Source organism: Astyanax mexicanus, chromosome 21, assembly GCF_023375975.1.
Source record: "Astyanax mexicanus isolate ESR-SI-001 chromosome 21, AstMex3_surface, whole genome shotgun sequence".
Classification (NCBI taxonomy): domain Eukaryota; kingdom Metazoa; phylum Chordata; class Actinopteri; order Characiformes; family Acestrorhamphidae; genus Astyanax; species Astyanax mexicanus.
The window spans coordinates 3,941,118-3,962,207 of NC_064428.1; the positions used below are offsets into that span (position 1 = coordinate 3,941,118).

At 38.9% G+C, this 21,090-nt stretch overlaps 1 protein-coding gene across 1 annotated transcript in view; it reads left to right on the forward strand.

Moving 5' to 3' along the window:
• Positions 1-4,387: 4,387 nt before the first annotated feature.
• LOC103032331 (uncharacterized) overlaps positions 4,388-21,090 on the forward strand; it is a 52,230-nt gene continuing 35,527 nt past the window's right edge. Inside the window, exons 1-6 of the mRNA XM_015603909.3 lie at positions 4,388-4,486; positions 9,500-9,558; positions 10,208-10,558; positions 11,076-11,429; positions 12,947-13,036; positions 13,955-14,120. Of these exons, the coding sequence (XP_015459395.3) occupies positions 9,501-9,558; positions 10,208-10,558; positions 11,076-11,429; positions 12,947-13,036; positions 13,955-14,120 (1,019 nt within the window). The 5' untranslated portion in view covers positions 4,388-4,486; position 9,500. The remainder of the gene's footprint in view (positions 4,487-9,499; positions 9,559-10,207; positions 10,559-11,075; positions 11,430-12,946; positions 13,037-13,954; positions 14,121-21,090) is intronic.

Here is a 21,090-nt window from a genome sequence, read left to right on the forward strand (position 1 = left end):
TGGTAAGAACTGAGTAAAACCAGAAAAATAAGCTCTGCTTTCTTTTACAGTCCATTTACTCCTTTATTAAGCAGAAAGTTCTGTTAGTTACACAGTGTTTTATATGGTACTTACAGAAGGATGTTCTACAGAGGGTTATTTGTTGAACTAAATGGTAAGAACTCAGTAAAGAGAAATAAGCTATTTCTTCTCTGTTATCAGGTATTGACCTTTTATTTTTAAATCAAATAAATAGAGACTGATTAAAATGAACAGTATTGGTACTTATCATCATGTTACTGGCGTTAGTACCTCACACTTACCTGGTTATTACCTAGAACCTGCGAGATATTTCAGTGTAAGGAAGCTGTATTGGTACTTATCATCATGTTACTGGGGTTAGTACCTCACACTTACCTGGTTATTACCTAGAACCTGTGAGACATTTCAGTGTAATTAAATTGAACTGTCCTTGTTCTTACCATCTTGTTAACCAACATAATTACCTAGTACTTTAGAGTTTGTACCACCCATGTACCTGTTTATTACCTAGTTCCATTTCAGTGTAATTAGGCAAGACTGTCCTGGTGCTTACCATCTTGTTACCCAAAATAATTACTTAGTACTTCCGAGTTTGTACCTCACTATTACCTGGTTAATACCTAGACATTTCAGTGTAATTAGGCAAGACTTTCCTGGTACTTACCATCTCGTTACCCAAAAATAATTACTTAGTACTTCCGAGTTTGTACCTCACTATTACCTGGTTAATACCTAGAACTTAGGGTACTGTAAAAGAAAGCGTTACCACTAAATCAGCTGTACTGGTGTATAAACCACTGTTCTGTAGTGTGTACTGGAACTAAATCAGCTGTACTGGTGTATAATCCACTGTTCTGTAGTGTGTACTGGAACTAAATCAGCTGTACTGGTGTATAATCCACTGTTCTGTAGTGTGTACTGGAGCTAAAGCAGCTGTACTGGTGTATAATCCACTGTTCTGTAGTGTGTACTGGAACTAAAGCAGCTTTACTGGTGTATAATCCACTGTTCTGTAGTGTGTACTGGACGTAAAGCAGCTGTACTGGTGTATAATCCACTGTTCTGTAGTGTGTACTGGAACTAAAGCAGCTGTACTGGTGTATAAACCACTGTTCTGTAGTGTGTACTGGAAATAAAATGTAGCTGTACTGGTGTATAAACGACTATTCTTTAGTGTGTACTGGAACTAAAGTAGCTGTACTGGTGTATAAACCACTGTTCTGTAGTGTGTACTGGAATTAAAGCAGCTGCACTGGTGTATAATCCACTGTTCTGTAGTGTGTACTGGAACTAAAGCAGCTGTACTGGTGTATAATCCACTGTTCTGTAGTGTGTACTGGAACTAAAGCAGCTGTACTGGTGTATAATCCACTGTTCTGTAGTGTGTACTGGAACTAAAGCAGCTGTACTGGTGTATAATCCACTGTTCCGTAGTGTGTACTGGAATTAAAGCAGCTGTACTGGTGTATAAACCACTGTTCTGTAGTGTGTACTGGAACTAAAGCAGCTGTACTGGTGTATAATCCACTGTTCTGTAGTGTGTACTGGAACTAAATCAGCTGTACTGGTGTATAATCCACTGTTCTGTAGTGTGTACTGGAGCTAAAGCAGCTGTACTGGTGTATAATCCACTGTTCTGTAGTGTGTACTGGAAGTAAAGCAGCTGTACTGGTGTATAATCCACTGTTCTGTAGTGTGTACTGGAACTAAAGCAGCTGTATTGGTGTATAATCCACTGTTCTGTAGTGTGTACTGGAACTAAAGCAGCTGTACTGGTGTATAAACCACTGTTCTGTAGTGTGTACTGGAACTAAAGCAGCTGTACTGGTGTATAATCCACTGTTCTGTAGTGTGTACTGGAGCTAAAGCAGCTGTACTGGTGTATAATCCACTGTTCTGTAGTGTGTACTGGAACTAAATCAGCTGTACTGGTGTATAATCCACTGTTCTGTAGTGTGTACTGGAACTAAAACAGCTGTACTGGTGTATAATCCACTGTTCTATAGTGTGTACTGGAATTAAAGCAGCTGTACTGGTCTATAAACCACTGTTCTGTAGTGTGTACTGGAACTAAAGCAGCTGTACTGGTGTATAATCCACTGTTCTGTAGTGTGTACTGGAATTAAAGCAGCTGTACTGGTGTATAAACCACTGTTCTGTAGTGTGTACTGGAACTAAAGCAGCTGTACTGGTGTATAAACCACTGTTCTGTAGTGTGTACTGGAAATAAAATGTAGCTGTACTGGTGTATAAACGACTATTCTTTAGTGTGTACTGGAACTAAAGTAGCTGTACTGGTGTATAAACCACTGTTCTGTAGTGTGTACTGGAATTAAAGCAGCTGTACTGGTGTATAAACCACTGTTCTGTAGTGTGTACTGGAACTAAAGCAGCTGTACTGGTGTATAAACCACTGTTCTGTAGTGTGTACTGGAAATAAAATGTAGCTGTACTGGTGTATAAACGACTATTCTTTAGTGTGTACTGGAACTAAAGTAGCTGTACTGGTGTATAAACCACTGTTCTGTAGTGTTTACTGGAATTAAAGCAGCTGTACTGGTGTATAAACCACTGTTCTGTAGTGTGTACTGGAATTAAAGCAGCTGTACTGGTGTATAAACCACTGTTCTGTAGTGTGTACTGGAGCTAAAGCAGCTGTACTGGTGTATAAACCACTGTTCTGTAGTGTGTACTGGAATTAAAGCAGCTGTACTGGTTTATAAACCACTGTTCTGTAGTGTGTACTGGAATTAAAGCAGCTGTACTGGTGTATAAACCACTGTTCTGTAGTGTGTACTGGAACTAAAGCAGCTGTACTGGTGTTTAATCCACTTTTCTGTACTGTGTACTGGAAGTAAAGCAGCTGTACTGGTGTATAAACCACTGTTCTGTAGTGTGTACTGGAACTAAAGCAGCTGTACTGGTGTATAATCCACTGTTCTGTAGTGTGTACTGGAATTAAAGCAGCTGTACTGGTGTATAATCCACTGTTCTGTAGTGTGTACTGGAATTAAAGCAGCTGTACTGGTGTATAAACCACTGTTCTGTAGTGTGTACTGGAATTAAAGCAGCTGTACTGGTGTATAATCCACTGTTCTGTAGTGTGTACTGGAATTAAAGCAGCTGTACTGTTGTATAATCCACTGTTCTGTAGTGTGTACTGGAATTAAAGCAGCTGTACTGGTGTATAAACCACTGTTCTGTAGTGTGTACTGGAACTAAAGCAGCTGTACTGGTGTATAAACCACTGTTCTATAGTGTGTACTGGAACTAAAGCAGCTGTACTGGTGTATAAACCACTGTTCTGTAGTGTGTACTGGAACTAAAGCAGCTGTACTGGTGTATAATCCACTGTTCTGTAGTGTGTACTGGAACTAAAGCAGCTGTACTGGTGTATAATCCACTGTTCTGTAGTGTTTACTGGAACTAAAGCAGCTGTACTGGTGTATAATCCACTGTTCTGTAGTGTGTACTGGAGCTAAAGCAGCTGTACTGGTGTATAATCCACTGTTCTGTAGTGTGTACTGGAACTAAAGCAGCTGTACTGGTGTATAATCCACTGTTCTGTAGTGTGTACTGGAGCTAAAGCAGCTGTACTGGTGTATAAACCACTGTTCATTTATCTATATCATGTTTAAATGCAAAGAGTTTAATTGTATGTAGGTGTATTTAATTTTGTTTAAAATATGAACTTTGTGTTCATTGTGGCTGATTGGTTCTTCAGAGCTGTCTCACTCATTGAAGTATTTTCATAGAATAGTATCTTCATCACTTCACAGAGTTTTGAAAAGATTTGGAAAGTTCATATACTGCACATACACAACAGGACAGTTTTTAACGTGATGTTGGATCATGTGAATTTATTTACGATATTTACGTGTGCTTGGTTAATGCTTGAGACAAAACCAGCTCATTTATCCTAAGTGTATTTAAAGGTCTCTTTCAACACATTTACCAATTCAAATGCTTTAATAAAATATACATATAAGTTGTAAACAGATTTTAGAAAAAATGATTTTACATTTGGTTATTTTAACATTTTAACATATTTAAAATATTTAAAGATGCTGTCATGTGACCTTTTTTATTAAAGAGGAATTAATTAACCCTCTGGCCTTTCTATTATTTTTTATGAAATGTACTTTACACACAGATGCTTCCCTCAGTAGTGTATCCTCTGACTACACAGGGCTGCAGCTATACGATTCTGACTTCACAGCAGCACTGCTGGTATTATTGAGCACAGTATTTATCAGACTAGACATCACTAACTACTGAACACACACGCCAATTTCCAACTGTGTTACTGACATTTAGATCAAACCGGTTTTAGTGACGCTGTTCAATGATGAACACTCAAAGAAATTTGACACACAGCCAGTAATGCTCTTACAGATAAACACTGATATACTCGCGAAGAAAAGATTGTTTCTTTATGTCATAGACAGTGTCCTGAAATACAAAGGTAAGAAATAACTATGCACTTTTTACAAATGTATGTTATAACTTTTATAACTGTACTGTACGTATTTTTAGTCATATACTTTTATTAGAGGATGTTTAAGGTTTGCCTGGCCAACCTGTAGAGTACTGCAATGTAAGAGAAGAATCTCTGTGGTTCTTGTTTTAAAAAGTGTAACATTTGACAAAATTATTATATGGATGAAGATAATAGGAAAACATTTTCTTTATTGGAAATAGAACAAGCTTATAGCCAAAAAAATCATAGAGACACAGAGACATCAGGGACACAAAGGGAGTGGGAGGAATGGAGAGTAGGAGCAATAACTGGGGAAATGTGACAGCTGATTCCTTTCATATATGTTATCTCCTGATAACCGGAATCTATCATTATGCTCACTTTTTGCATACCTCCAATACTCTTATATTTGGTCATTATACTTGTTTAAACACCTGCTCATTAACTGGAAATGGACTTTAAGTCTCAAAAAACTTGCCAATCCTGTTTTTGCCATTATTTATTTGTTTTTACCGATTGCTAAAACACAATTTTGTAAACAAGGCTGGTTTTATCAAAATACTTCAATTTACAAACTACATAATTTACAAAATCACACACCAAATAACAAAAGACCTCCACATATCCTGGAAATGAAGCACTGAAACTAAAACTACATATAGCACTATCAAAATAAAACATAAACACCAAATAACACACTTCATTCATATTACCAGATTCTATCTAACCAACTACGCACATAGTGAAAGGCACTTTCTTCTTTAGTAATCTTTACCATAATACTAAAATAGTTCAAATTGTTGAAAATGATGTTTAATAATTTTATATGGCAGTGTTTTGATATGGAACATGTGACTTTATGTCAGATTGTTGTGTGTTATGCAGACAGAGGTTAATGCATTTAAAAAAGGGCTGTGTTAAATTGTAAAATCTGTGTAAAGCAGAAACTGTGTTTAGACCTTTGAAGACTTGAGAAGAGGTGTCAGTTAAAATAAGTGTGATATGCACGTCATTTTAGTATGTTAAGCTAAAGCACTGATGTATTAAAAAAACAAAACTGAATTGATACTAGACTATGTTCTGGTATGCATTTTGTTTTGGTAACTTTAAACAGGTTAAACTGGTTCTGGGGGAAATAGATGCAACTAAACCAAACGTCTAAACAGAAACTGAACCAATGCCAAAGAATGTGGACCTACAACATTACTCTATTATTACTTTATGTCTCTGAAATACACACATAACCTCTCTCTCTCATACACACACAAACACACTGTTCATTTTGATACATTTAGTGTGAATTTCATTACATGTTATATGATGAAGTATGTTTTCATAAAGCTTTGAATACATTTATATGACATTATAATTACAATTCATATTTCACAATGCATGATATACATACAGTATTAGGCCTGTTTAGTTTTCATATAGTTTAATTAAGTTATGATGACATTTAATAAAGTGTAGGTTAACCTGATACGGTGTAATATGTTGAATTATGAATTATGACATGTCTTGCATATTATACATAAGAACACAAATGTTGTATTATAAGAGAATAAATGAACTATGAAATAACTGGGTCTTATACAGTTTTTACAATCGCTAAAATCCTTTTGTCTAATCTGTGTTCACAATTTTAAAACTCTAAATAGACTTAACACCACATCTGTTTATTGTGAACTATACAAGTGATACAATTCATGTTGCCATCATTCACTTAACATGTTGTGACATGCTTACATTTTATTAACAAATAAGGAATAGTTGGGTCACGATAAGGGCGAGAAATAGTTGGGGGAATATAAGGAAGAGGAATAGTTGCATCAGGATAAAGGAGAGGAATAGTTGGGGGAGGATAAGGAAGAGGAATAGTTGGGGAGGATAAAGAAGAGGAATAGTTGGGGCAGGATAAAGGAGAGGAATAGTTGGGGTAGGGTAAGGAAGAGGAATAGTTGGGGAGGATAAAGAAGAGGAATAGTTGGGGGAGGATAAGGAAGAGGAATAGTTGGGTCAGGATAAAGGAGAGGAATAGTTGGGTCAGGATAAAGGAGAGGAATAGTTGGGGAGGATAAAGAAGAGGAATAGTTGGGGGAGGATAAGGAAGAGGAATAGTTGGGGAGGATAAAGAAGAGGAATAGTTGGGTCGGGATAAGGGAGAGGAATAGTTGTGTCAGGATAAAGGAGAGGAATAGTTGGGTCAGGATAGGGGAGAGGAATAGTTGGGTCAGGATAAGGGAGAGGAATAGTTGGGTTGGGATAAGGGAGAGGAATAGTTGGGTCAGGATAAAGGAGAGGAATAGTTAGGTCAGGATAAAGGAGAGGAATAGTTGGGTCAGGATAAAGGAGAGGAATAGTTGGGTCAGAATAAAGGAGAGGAATAGTTGGGGGAGGATAAAGGAGAGGAATAGTTAGGTCAGGATAAAGGAGAGGAATAGTTAGGTCAGGATAAAGGAGAGGAATAGTTGGGTCAGGATAAAGGAGAGGAATAGTTAGGTCAGGATAAAGGAGAGGAATAGTTGGGGGAGGATAAGGAAGAGGAATAGTTGGGTCGGGATAAGGGAGAGGAATAGTTGGGTCGGGATAAGGGAGAGGAATAGTTGGGTCGGGATAAGGGAGAGGAATAGTTGGGTCAGGATAGGGGAGAGGAATAGTTGGGTCAGGATAAGGGAGAGGAATAGTTGGGTCAGGATAAAGGAGAGGAATAGTTGGGTCAGGATAAAGGAGAGGAATAGTTGGGTCGGGATAAGGGAGAGGAATAGTTGTGTCAGGATAAAGGAGAGGAATAGTTGGGTCGGGATAAGGGAGAGGAATAGTTGGGTCAGGATAAGGGAGAGGAATAGTTATGTCAGGATAAAGGAGAGGAATAGTTGGGTCAGGATAAGGGAGAGGAATAGTTGGGTCAGGATAAAGGAGAGGAATAGTTGGGGAGGATAAAGAAGAGGAATAGTTGGGGGAGGATAAGGAAGAGGAATAGTTGCGTCAGGATAAAAGAGATGAATAGTTGGGGGAGGATAAGGAAGAGGAATAGTTGCGTCAGGATAAAAGAGATGAATAGTTGGGGGAGGATAAGGAAGAGGAATAGTTGGGGAGGATAAAGAAGAGGAATAGTTGGGGGAGGATAAAGAAGAGGAATAGTTGGGGGAGGATAAAGAAGAGGAATAGTTGCGTCAGGATAAAAGAGATGAATAGTTGGGGGAGGATAAAGGAGAGGAATAGTTGGGGAGGATAAAGAAGAGGAATAGTTGGGGGAGGATAAGGAAGAGGAATAGTTGCGTCAGGATAAAAGAGATGAATAGTTGGGGGAGGATAAAGGAGAGGAATAGTTGGGGAGGATAAAGAAGAGGAATAGTTGGGGGAGGATAAAGAAGAGGAATAGTTGGGGGAGGATAAAGAAGAGGAATAGTTGGGGGAGGATAAGGAAGAGGAATAGTTGCATCAGGATAAAGGAGAGGAATAGTTGGGGGAGGATAAGGAAGAGGAATAGTTGGGGAGGATAAAGAAGAGGAATAGTTGGGGGAGGATAAAGAAGAGGAATAGTTGGGGGAGGATAAAGAAGAGGAATAGTTGGGTCGGGATAAGGGAGAGGAATAGTTGGGTCAGGATAAGGGAGAGGAATAGTTGTGTCAGGATAAAGGAGAGGAATAGTTGGGTCAGGATAAGGGAGAGGAATAGTTGGGTCAGGATAAAGGAGAGGAATAGTTGGGGAGGATAAAGAAGAGGAATAGTTGGGGGAGGATAAGGAAGAGGAATAGTTGCGTCAGGATAAAAGAGATGAATAGTTGGGGGAGGATAAGGAAGAGGAATAGTTGCGTCAGGATAAAAGAGATGAATAGTTGGGGGAGGATAAGGAAGAGGAATAGTTGGGGAGGATAAAGAAGAGGAATAGTTGGGGGAGGATAAAGAAGAGGAATAGTTGGGGGAGGATAAAGAAGAGGAATAGTTGCGTCAGGATAAAAGAGATGAATAGTTGGGGGAGGATAAAGGAGAGGAATAGTTGGGGAGGATAAAGAAGAGGAATAGTTGGGGGAGGATAAGGAAGAGGAATAGTTGCGTCAGGATAAAAGAGATGAATAGTTGGGGGAGGATAAAGGAGAGGAATAGTTGGGGAGGATAAAGGAGAGGAATAGTTGGGGAGGATAAAGAAGAGGAATAGTTGGGGGAGGATAAAGGAGAGGAATAGTTGGGGAGGATAAAGAAGAGGAATAGTTGGGGGAGGATAAGGAAGAGGAATAGTTGGGGGAGGATAAAGAAGAGGAATAGTTGGGGGAGGATAAAGAAGAGGAATAGTTGGGGGAGGATAAGGAAGAGGAATAGTTGCATCAGGATAAAGGAGAGGAATAGTTGGGGGAGGATAAGGAAGAGGAATAGTTGGGTCGGGATAAGGGAGAGGAATAGTTGTGTCAGGATAAAGGAGAGGAATAGTTGGGTCGGGATAAGGGAGAGGAATAGTTGGGTCAGGATAAGGGAGAGGAATAGTTATGTCAGGATAAAGGAGAGGAATAGTTGGGGGAGGATAAAGGAGAGGAATAGTTGGGGGAGGATAAGGAAGAGGAATAGTTGGGTCGGGATAAGGGAGAGGAATAGTTGGGTCGGGATAAGGGAGAGGAATAGTTGGGTCAGGATAAGGAAGTGGAATAGTTGGGTCAGGATAAGGGAGAGGAATAGTTGGGTCAGGATAAGGGAGAGGAATAGTTGGGTCAGGATAAGGAAGTGGAATTGTTGGGTCAGGATAAGGGAGAGGAATAGTTGGGTCAGGATAAGGAAGTGGAATTGTTGGGTCAGGAATGGGACAAACAATAATCTGGGCAAGGCAAAAGACAGTAAACTGCAAATACAGAAATGGGTCAAATAAACGATAAGGCAGGAAACAAAGAGAAACTAATAAATTCATATTAGATACCTCTTAATGTAAAGTAAAACTGATCAGTTTCTCAGAAGAGACAGACAAAAAACAAACAATATAAACATAAAACATTTAAACTTGTATTTCAGAATGAAGATTCTCTGGATGATTCTACTGATTTTCTCTAGTCTTTTGGAAACCACATCAGGTATATGTCTACTTTTTTGTAATAAGATGTTAGTAAGAGAAAAAAGTAACAGCTATTGTAAAGTAACAGCTATGTTACTGTGGCTATTTATGAGCTGATTATCAGCAGTACACACAGCTTAGTTATTTGTGGATTTAGCAACACACACACGCATGCACGCACACACACTAAAAAAACATCCAAGCAAAATTTTGAGGTAGAAGCTTAGGGATTGTCACTGTTTACTAAAGTTAAGCTTTATTCTCAAAAAAGATCAGGGACTGCTTTCTCAACTGCTTACACAGATTGCCTCCGAGCACAGGATGTTGCCTTTATATCGTGCTCAAATTGCAGAATAAATGGACTAATGTAAATTGTAGTTGTACATGCGCTTTTGAAGGTCATGGGTGCAAGTATTTTTTCAGCTCACACACATCAAGGGCCAGGTAGTAATAGAAAATGCAAAAAACATTAAAAAAACGGAGAGTCCAATCCACAATTTAATTCCTCAGAAGCTAGAAATGCAATCTAGAGACCATACAGAGATCTTCTACCTCAGGTCTGTGTCAAAAGATGGGGCACGCATAGAAAAGAGTGATGGTGAATTATGAATAAGAATATACATTTTTAAAAAAAAATTTGTCTTGCATCATATCTGTTTTTGTTTCAGAACCATTTAAAGTAGTTGGTCCAAATTCTCCTCTTGTTGCTGAAACTGGAGAAGAGTTGGTTCTGCCCTGTTCTCCTCAATCCAGCATCAGTGCTGTAGATATGACGGTGAAGTGGATTAGACCTGATCGCTCTGATAAATTAGTTCATTTGTATGAAGGTTATGAAGAGAGAAATGAAAAGCAGATAAAATCGTACAGAGGGAGAACATCTCTGTTTAAAGAAGATTTGAAAAATGGAAATGCCTCACTAAAACTCTCAGCACTCCAACCTTCTGATGAGGGATCTTACCAATGCTACATTGAGTATGGGCAAATGTATGATGATGTAACTATGTATGTTGAAGTTAAAGGTGAGTTGTTATAGGTATAAGGATTATTTTTCGTCTCCTTTTTTCTTCTACTTATTTATTTTTTAATTTATTTAAACTCATAGTCATTGCCACATTAGAGTATATTGTGGATATTTGTGATTTGCTATCTTACTATATATAAGGATTTTTAGCATAAAAAAACTAATTTTATTTTATAAAGTAATATATTACGGAACAGAGAGAAAGTTTGGTACATTTATACTTTATAGAAATACATACTTCTAATTATTAATGTAGAAAAATATATAGTGTCTAGAAAGAGAACTTATTGTAGTTTTTAAAGTTTGATAAGTAAAAGCAACGTTAGTTATGAAGACATAACTGTGTAACATTTATGGTGGCATGAACCACTTATATTAGACTTATATTATATAAAGATGCAGTGAAAAAGAATGTATAAAAGAATAGGTGCAGCACTAAAAACAGTTTATAACTACAATGAGAAAAATAGGAAAACTGGGCAAATAATTTATATTTTGATTTTGTTTCTCTCCAGTAAAACTGAAAGTAGTGGGTCCAGCTGTTGTTGCTCTTGTTGCTGAAGCTGGTGAAGATCTGGTTCTGCCCTGTTCTCTCCAGCCCAAAATCAGTGCTGAAGAGATGACAGTGGAGTGGATCAGACTGCATCTGAAAGACCAACTAGTACATCGCTATGAAGGTTATGAAGACAGAAATACTGAGCAGATTGAGTCGTACAGAGGAAGAACAGCTCTGTTTAGAGAAGACCTAAAGAAAGGAAACACCTCACTGAAACTTTCATCACTCAAACCTTCCGATGAAGGAGATTATCAATGTTATGTTGAGTCTATGCCCTGGAGTGATAATGTGAATATTCACGTTAAAGTTAAAGGTAAGAACCAACATGATCACCATGCGCCATTCACACCATAATAGTAACAACCTCTTATAGCATATTTATAGCATAAATCTGATCCATCTTTCTTAGAGACCTATCACAATCAGAGGTTGATATTCAACCAACAAATTTTATAGAGATATTTACAACTGTTGTGGCTGCAACTGCTTCAGCTTTGCAGAAATTTGGTAGTAGGACAATGGATTAAATGACACACAAATTGTAAAAAAAAAAAACAAACAAAAAAAACAGTTACCCACCAGAAGTGACAGTGGCAAGGAAATATAAACTACTCATACACTGTAGGCCCAGATAAGTTGAATTTACTTAACAAAATGAGGAAACCAGTTGCCTTAAAAAGAGTAGTGGGTAATAAAAACTTAGAACTTAGAACATCAAGTTTTTACAACTAAAGGGGAAGTTGATTTAACTTGTTTTTGTTATACTGTAAGTGTTTACTTAATTTTTTTAAGGCAGCCCGTTTGAGTTAGCATAAATTAAAACATCAAGTTTTTACGACTAAAGGGGAAGTTGATTTATTTCTTAGGTAGCCCAGGGGGAATCACTACACACTGATGGTGAGTGTCTGTCAAAAACTGTTGGACACACCCAGTATGCAAATAGATTGTGACAGAAGCCAATGGAAAAGAAGCTGTTAATGGCAACAATCTAAACTCAATTATTAGTTGATTATTAAGTTATTAAATTGGTTCAACTCAAAGATCTCAGTTTGAATGCATATGTTTCCACTAATGTTCAACTAACTCAAAATAGTTGAGTATTGTTTAGAAATATCCAATTTTATGTAAAACAGACTTAAATTGTTTGAGTTCAAACAACGTATGGGTTTACAGTGTAGATTTGATAAAAAGTCACTGTAACACTTAATAAATCTGTTATTATTCTCAGATGTACTGATTAAATCATAGTAATGATGGAAAGAAATAAAGTTATGATAATGGTTTATGGCAATGGTCAGAATAATAGTAAAACTAGAAGGTAACTTGTTGGAGTTTGTGTAAATTCCAATGTAATCAGTAATTCAGGGCGGGGGGGGGGCAATTAATCTATCTTAATACATAATAATAGGGTCTACTAGAAAATGTCTTATTATTTGACATACTTTCTTAAATTGTATCAAGGATATGTACACTGACAACATGACAAGGTAAATATATATGTTATACATGTTTTATATATGTTTTTATGTTTTTGTGAATCTGGCTATGTATAGTGTATATGTATGTCTGGTGTCTGAAGGATTTTAGATTTATTTGGATGTAGATCTAACACTGTATAAAAAATGCAACAATAAGACCTTCATAACAAAAATAAGTGTCATCTGATCTTAAACTAATCAATCTAAACTTTTGAAAATAAATTGTTGTGCATTTAAATATGGAATTACTCCTAATATTTTGAATATATTACTTAAAAATAGATATTCAGTTGATGTTTGACCTGCTGTATATTTTACTTGTTATTTTTTGTTTGTTTGTTTTTTTTTTCAGGAAAAGGTTTTCATGCTTGGAAGATTTCCATTATCTGTATTTCAGTGTTTGGTGTTATTTTAACTGGCCTAGCAGCTTACATCTTGAGAGGTATTCTATTCATATAACTAGAACTCAATACCAGAGTATATATGCAGTATTGTGTTAATGTGTTTACTCAATCTGTGGGACTGGTGAGTGTACTCGGACAACTTAGTATAATGCAAATTCAGAGAATCGTTAATGACCATGAGTCAGGAGAGGCAAATGTTAAAAAACAGAAAATACCAAAACACAAGATATACAGCTTAATAAAGTCACAGAGAGTGGCAATATCTCATGAATGAGAGTCCTGGTAAAGGGTGGTTGATAAGTAGATTGCAGAAAAGTGTGTATGTGTGTGCTGGAGGAGTCAGCTCTCAATAGTCTGGAGAAGCTGATCGCTGAATAGAGTCAGGTTGTTGATGTTCTTCAGCCAGCAGCTATAAGTGAGTAAACCTAAATGAAACTACTGTGTAACAAGTTGAGAACTTTTTGCTGTGGTGGTAGTGTTAGGGGCTGTCCACCCCTACATGTATAGTGCTTCTTTCATGCTGTATACCGCCAGTGCCTGACCTACGTGACTTATGAAGTTGAAAGAAATTAGAGAAGTGCTTCTGCAGTACCAGAGGAGTTAAACAGTAATCAAGTTTGTAACTTTGATTCAGCCCTCAACCATAAAACGTAGAAGAGCAGTCTTACAGGTACAGGCTGGCACTAGATTGTAGTTTTGGAGGACGTCTCTCCCATGTTGACCCCCTGAGAGAGAATCCGGTTCTGCAGTTCTGTCTACACTTTAGTTTTATTTGTATATCAGATTGTAACAGGGCATCAGAAATAATGAATGCAGCCTCTATATACGAATAAAAAAATTATAGTAGTAGTGTTTTTCTGCTGTTTAGCATGTGTTTCATGACATGACAGTTTCAGCCACTAGTTGATGGTGGTCTCTGGAAGCTTTTCCATTCTCTTCCATCTCTTTATTTCCAGATAAATACTCGGACAAAGATCTTTCTCCAAAACAATGTTCAGCAATAAGCTACATGCGTCTTCAGACAGAGAATCCACGGAAAGAGTTTGTCCTGAAAAATTTCAAAACATCAGAGGAGGGATACAGGAGACTCATTCCATCTATCACAAACTGCAGGAAGGCTGAGTAAGTAGTTAAAATAACAACATAATAAAATAATTAGTGCTGTCACATTAACACATTTATTATGATTAGTTAATTACAGTAGAAATTATGCATAAAAATTTATGCTGATTATTACTGGGGTGAACAGAACAGCTCTACTTGAGTGGAGGGCCAATGCTTGGTCAGAACACCATCATTACTGTATCAAAAAATCAATGATTAATTCATGCCGGAAAAGCATAGCATCCAGGCTATTTTTAGTATTTTAATATCAGACAAATTTAACATAAGTAAATATAAAAAGCAGTTTTTAAATTATAATATTGCTGGTAATCAGTCTGGCTCTATGTGGAAAAAGTATTTGCCCGTTAAACCTTAACTTAATTTTGCCAACAATTGCAATCAAGTGCAATCAAGTGAAAACTGGCAATAAGTCTTTCACAAATCTGTGGAGGAATTTTGACAAACTCTTCTTTACAGAAATGTTTTAATTCAGACACATTGGAGGGTTTACAACATGAACCACCTGTTTAAGGTCATGCCACAGTGTCTTAAGCAGACTTTTTACTACCTGCTGATTAAGCTGGATTATTGTCCTGCAGCAGAACCCAAGTACCCCTGAGCTTAAGGTCACGAACTGATTGCTGCTCATTCTTCCACAGGATTTTCTGGTAGAGAGCAGAATTCATGGTTTCATTAATTACAGCAAGTTGTGCAGGACCTGAAGCCTTAAAGCAGCCCCCAGACCATCACACTACCACCACTTTTAGTATGATGTACTTTTCAAAAATGATGTGTTGGTAATTGTGAAATGTTCTTTTTGGTCAGCAGTTTTTTTTCCTTGGAACTCTCCCATGGAAACTGTTGTGAAGTTAAGTTTAGTATATGTTTTCAGAAAGCACCTAACGGGCTTTAGGACCATGCGGGGAGCAGCAACAGGTCGGGCCTGGCCCAATTTGTGCTCAGTTGCTGCTGTGTGGCTGCAGTGTGTTTGTGCATGACTGAGAGTTCTCTTAATATCTTAATAAGTGTTTGTGGTGCTAAAACCTACAAGTTGATTCGGAACTTGGCGACTCCACAGAAACCTGGTGAACTCGCTTTTAAGGACTTAGTGAAATTAGACCAAGATCATCACAATCCTTAACCTAGACCTCAAGTTCCACAGTCACATTCGCAAGCCGGGAGTTCCAGTGACTGCGTTCGTAGCAGAGCTACGGCAGCTTTCAGGGCACCCTGAATTCGGGGCAGTTTTGGAGAATATGCTATGTGACAGGTTAGTCTGTGGCATAAATGATGACAGCATGCACCAGCAGTTCAGAAAAGCGTTTGAGATTGCGCAAGCCATTGAATCTACAGCTATATTCGCATGTGTGGGGGCGTGCCACCCTCAGCAGCTGTGCATTTGTTTAAAGACGCAATTTGTCAAAGTGTCAGAAAAAGGGACACATAGCTAAAAAGTGCAGAGCCAAAGACCCAAGAAGCCGTTCTAAACCAGACCAAGGCAAGTCAAAGCCTAAACTAAACACACACCACTTGCAAGAAGACCATGGGGAAAAATGTTCCTTAATATGTTCCACATTCGACAGCCCCAAGCGAAACCCATCTGTGCATTGCTTAAGGTGGAGGGGAAGGAGTTAAATATGGAAGTGGACACAGGAGCCTCCGTTTCAGTTTTTAAGGAGGAGCTGGGCACACTGCAAGGTACTACAGTGAGGCTGTGTGTAGATCCCCAAGCCCAACTACGTAGAGCTGGAAAGGCTCCAGTCATTGGGCATAATTCAGCCAGTGGTGTTTTCAGACAGGGTAGCCCCCATAGTGCCAGTTTTAAAACTGGATGGGTCAATATGGATATGCAGGGACTACAAGTTGACAATAAACCAGGCCTCAAAGACCGACACATACCCGCTGCCACGAGCAGACGACATATTTGCTATGCTGCCTGGAGGAAAACCGTTCACAAAACTGGACATGGAGTCATGGACATGAACTGGACATGAACTGGAGTCATGCTTATCAGCAGTTGCTGCTTGAGGAGGAGTCTAAACAGTATGTGACCACTTACACCCACAGAGGCTTGTTTAAATACAACCAGTTGGTGTTCGGAGTTGCTTCCATTCCAGCAATTTTCAAGCGCACTATGGAGAATCTTCTTCAGAAGATTCCTGGAGTTGCAGTCTTCCTGGACAACATTTTGACTACAGGGAGAACAGAAAAGGAACATCTCAAGAATACAGAGCAATGCAGAGGATGGTGGAGGTGGGGCTACATCTAAAGAACATTTTCCAACACCAAGTGTGACATACTTAGGTCACTGTGTCTCAGCTGAGGGTTTTCTCCAGTGGACGACAAAGTTCAGGCGATTAAAGAGGCCCCCAGCCCCAAGAATGTTGCTAAGCTCAGGTTAATGAAGTATTATGGGAAGTTTTTACCGGATTTGTCTACTGTCTTGGCACCCCTGTATCAGTTGCTGCACAAAGAAAGCTCCTAGAAGTGGCAGGCTGCAGAAGAAAAAGCATTTCAGCATTTGTTCTCCTCTAAACTTCTTGTGCACTTTGATCCAAGCAAAGACATTTACCCTCCTGTGATGCGTCCCCTTATGGGGTAGGGGGCATTCTTTCCCACTGTATGGAGGACGGCTTGGAAAAGCCAATTGGATACTTGTCTTGCACAAGGGCTATTCTCAGCTTTCACATTTTGTTCACAGACCACAAACCTCTAAGGAGTCTGTTCAGTGAAGTCAAATGCATACCTCTGATAGCCTCAGCTATAATTCAGCGATGGGCACTGACTGGCATATCAGTACCGCATTGTATATAGGGCAGAATGCCAACGCAGATGCGTTTAGCTGCCTCCCTCTCCCAGACATGCCCAGTACATCATATGTGGGACAGTGTTTGCGTTGAACAAGCTGTCAGAGTCTCCAGTGACAGCAAGGCACATTAAAGCCTGGACAGAGAGTGATTCGATGATGTCACAAGTGAAAAGCTGGATTCTCCAAGGCTGGCCTGCGACAGTTGAACAAGAGGAACTAAAGCCTTTCGCAAAACATCAGCTGGAATTGAGCGTACAGGATGGCTGTATCCTTTGGTTGTGATTCCACCTCTCTATTAATGGAGGAGTTACATGAAGCTCACCCAGGTGCATCACACATAAAAAAACGTGGCTAGATGATTTTTGTGGTGGCCTGGAATGGACAAAGCCATAGAGGCGAAGATAAAGGCATGTGGGCAATGCCAGAGTAACCAGAAGATTCCTGGGGTGGCGCCGCTCCATCATTGGGAGATTCCAGGTCACCCTTGGTCAAGGTTGCAGATTTTTACCTAGATTTTGCTGGCCCGCTCATGGGACACACTTTCCTAGTGCTGTTAGATGCCCTCAGTTTGTAGTTAGAGGTGCACATTATGCCAAACATCACTGCACCCACGCACGGTCTGCCAGATGTGGTAGTCACGGACAATGGGCCTACATTTACCAGTGAAGTGTTTCTGGAATTCATGCAGAAAAACGGGATCCATCATATCAGAGTGGCATCATATTATTCTGCATCTAATAGCCTTGTAGAGCGAGCAGTAGCTACTTTGAAAAACGGACTGAAGAAGATGTCAGGTTCCTCCATTTCAATCAAGCTTCACGTTTCCTGTTCCAGTATAGGATCACTCCGCACACCACGGCAGATGTTTCCCCAACAAAACTGTTAATGAGCAGAAGGCCTAAGTCTCAGTTGAATCTGCTCCAACCTGATGTAGGTGTAAGAGTTAGTCAGAAGAAACAGCAAGAAAGGCAAAAGGGCACTTTGAAGAGAGAGTCTTCAAGTAGGGAGACAAGGTGTTCATCAAGAACTTTGCCGCTGGGACGCCTTGGCTCTGTGGGACCATTCAGTATCAGTCCGGTCCAGTGTCATACGTTGTGCAGCTGGAAAAAGGGAAGCAATTATGTCCACTGAGTCAAAAAGCTTTAGAAATAACTTTTCCAAATGGGTTTATGTCAATGACTTTGATTTCTCATCTGTTTTTGCATTTCTTCAGATTGCAGCATTATGTATTGCTTTTTGAGATCCTTTATCCTGCTTCATGTTTTATTTAAGTGATTCTTTGATTTTACAGGTTTGGCAGTAATCAGGCCTGGGTGTGGCGGATAAAGGTGCTTCCATAAAACAGGTTGCATAGGATATAGTGTATTCACAGCATCTGCTTATGATTTATGTTAATTTCAGGGAGCTTTTAGGTGGAGGCTTTTTATTTTTATTTTATAAAATGTTTTTGAATGATACAGTTTAAAATACTTTAATGATGAATGTGATTAATTCATCACATTATAAAAAAATATTAGATAGTATACTAAGATTAGATAGCCTAGAAGCAACATGTCACACACGTTAACCAGAAAAGGAAATTCAAATAATCATTTTTTTTTCTTTTATTTGGAGTTTCTGCAATCTGCTAGTGGACTGAAAATGCAATAGTAGTGAAGATTTAAATGTTATATGCAGATTCTTTCCAAAACTCATTTTCAGACATAATGAATAAGTACATTCCTCAATTCCATTTCTATTGATAGCAGACAGGACAGTGGAAGATTGAAGAATATAAAAACAGTTCTGTTCTGAGTATAAAGTAGACGCACCTGTGAATATCTCTGACAATAATAATGTTTCTACATTACAGCAGTATCCATTTGTGAATTGATATTTCAGCAGGATATCATATTATTTCGATATAAATGCCAAACATAAATGAGACCATGGCATGTTTCGCAGCATGTATATTAGACAGTGCTGTAAAAAAGTGTTTGTCACCCTTTTTTTGCTTTTGTTTCATACTTACTTTTTTCATATTATTAAACAAACTTTAATATCAAACAAAGATAACCAAAGCAAATGTAAAAAGCTGTTTTTAAATATAACTTAATTTATCCTATGAAAAAACTACCCTCCTGTGTTCAATTTCACTAGCCACAACCAGGCCTGCTTACTGCCAGACCTCTAGAATCAAGAAATTTCTAAAATCAAACTTGTCTGAAAAAAATAAGAAAAGAAACAAAATCATTGACATCTGTGAGTCTGGAAAGGTTACAAATTCACTTGTAAGACTTTGACACTCTCTCTTTCTAACATTTGTGCTGTCTGTCTCTCGCTTGCTCGTATTGTCTCTCTCTCTCTCTTACTCACTCTGTCCCTGCTTAATCCACTGTGAGATATTAGAATACAGTAAAAAGTTTCTAGGTCTTCCTGACCTAAACCACACTACTCTATTACTACTGTCCCCTCAAAACAACACAGAATTTTTAAGTGATTAACACCACTGATATACATATGATTTAATTTTGCCAACCTAATGCTGACATTTCTTAAAAGAACTGTCAGCACTGGTGAACCTTTCCAGGAGTAACAAGCTGACCAAAATTATTCCAAAAGGGACAGACAGGAGGTCCCAAGAGAACCCAGAACAACATCTACAGAACTGCAGGCCACACCTGCCTCAGTTAAGGTCAGTGATAAGTGAGCAATGGAGTTACAAGGTGAAAACCACTGCTAAACATAAAGAACACAAGGGCCTTCTTTTTGTAATTGATGGAACCATTAATTCTGATCCTGAATGTCTGGCCATCAGTTTGTGACCTTAATCTTAAGTGTACTTGGGTTCTGCAACATGTACATGTACATGGGCGTGGTAGTGGGGGGAAAAGTGGACCTGACTACCCAGGGCCCGAGCAGGTAGAGGGGCCCATGAAAATCTTAATTTTTTTTTTTTTTTGTGATGTTTTTATTTCAAATGAATTGGGCCCTCCAATTAATTATTAGTTGATTTATATTTCAAATATTGATAACATCAACTGAAACTGGGAATTAACTTTAGTCACAGTCCTCTTAACATATTGAACATTCTGGGGCCCCCCTCCTGGAATCGCAAAATGGTTTAGTCCGCCTGGCAGCTGTAACGGCCAGTATTTTAGTTAAGTGTACACTGTCCCTTTAAGAGACCCTCGCGCCAGGCGCGCGGGCACATGGGTAGCTACGCTAATAATGTGAGAGGCAGAGAGTTGTTGTGCTGTACCACTAGACCCACTGGACCTAAGCTCCTTTATTTTGTTTATTTTATTTTTGTAGTAACGCCTAATAAGTGCTTTTGGTGTCTACTTAGTTCATGTATGAACTAATAAAGAGTGGAGTACCGCCAGAGTGAGTCAGGGTCTTTCATCTGATCCAGAGTGCTTCGTGTTTCACCCGCCCAAAAGCTCCCTATCCGGGCTGGAGCGTTACAACTGGCGCCCGAACATTGTTTTATCACCGTGAACCGGGTCTCGCTGGTCAGTACGAACTGTTTGTGTTGCTTTTTGGAACTAAAGTCAAGCTTACATGCCGCGCTGAGCAGGAGCTGAACTGTATTTACTCCACGCGGCGCAGAGTGAAATGGCGGAGGGACTTTCCCCCTTTTTTTTTTCTCTCCTTCACTCTGTGTCTGTTCTCTGAAGCCACTGGACGGTTAGTCGAGCTCATTTTTTTTTGTGGATTTTTTTTACTGCCGTGCTCTTTCGGACTGCTTCCCTGCCGCGCGCACAACTGAACTATCTAGTGAACTTTTCTGCAGCGCGGGCACGCTCACAACTGAACTGTTTCGTGAACTTTTCTACAGCACATGTACTGTTGCCTAGGAGACCTTGCGTTGGGAGTCTGATGAACTTTTTGCAGCGCGGTTCTTCTGTTTTCATCCCTGCACGTGGACTGAACTCTTAACACACACACACACACAAAACAGAGAGCGAGAGAGAGGACAGTAAGGTGAACTGAGCAGCAGCCAGCAGTACACTCATCTTGGTGCAGAAGGTTGGGGTACATTGAACTTGAACTACACACAATTGCTCTGATAAGACAGTACTTTTATAACAGTAACTTGATATCATTGCTGGTTTAGTAACTGTTATTTTTGCCATTTGTTTTTTGAGCATTGTTTTAGTAACAGTACATGATAATTCATTTTTTTATATACTGAAC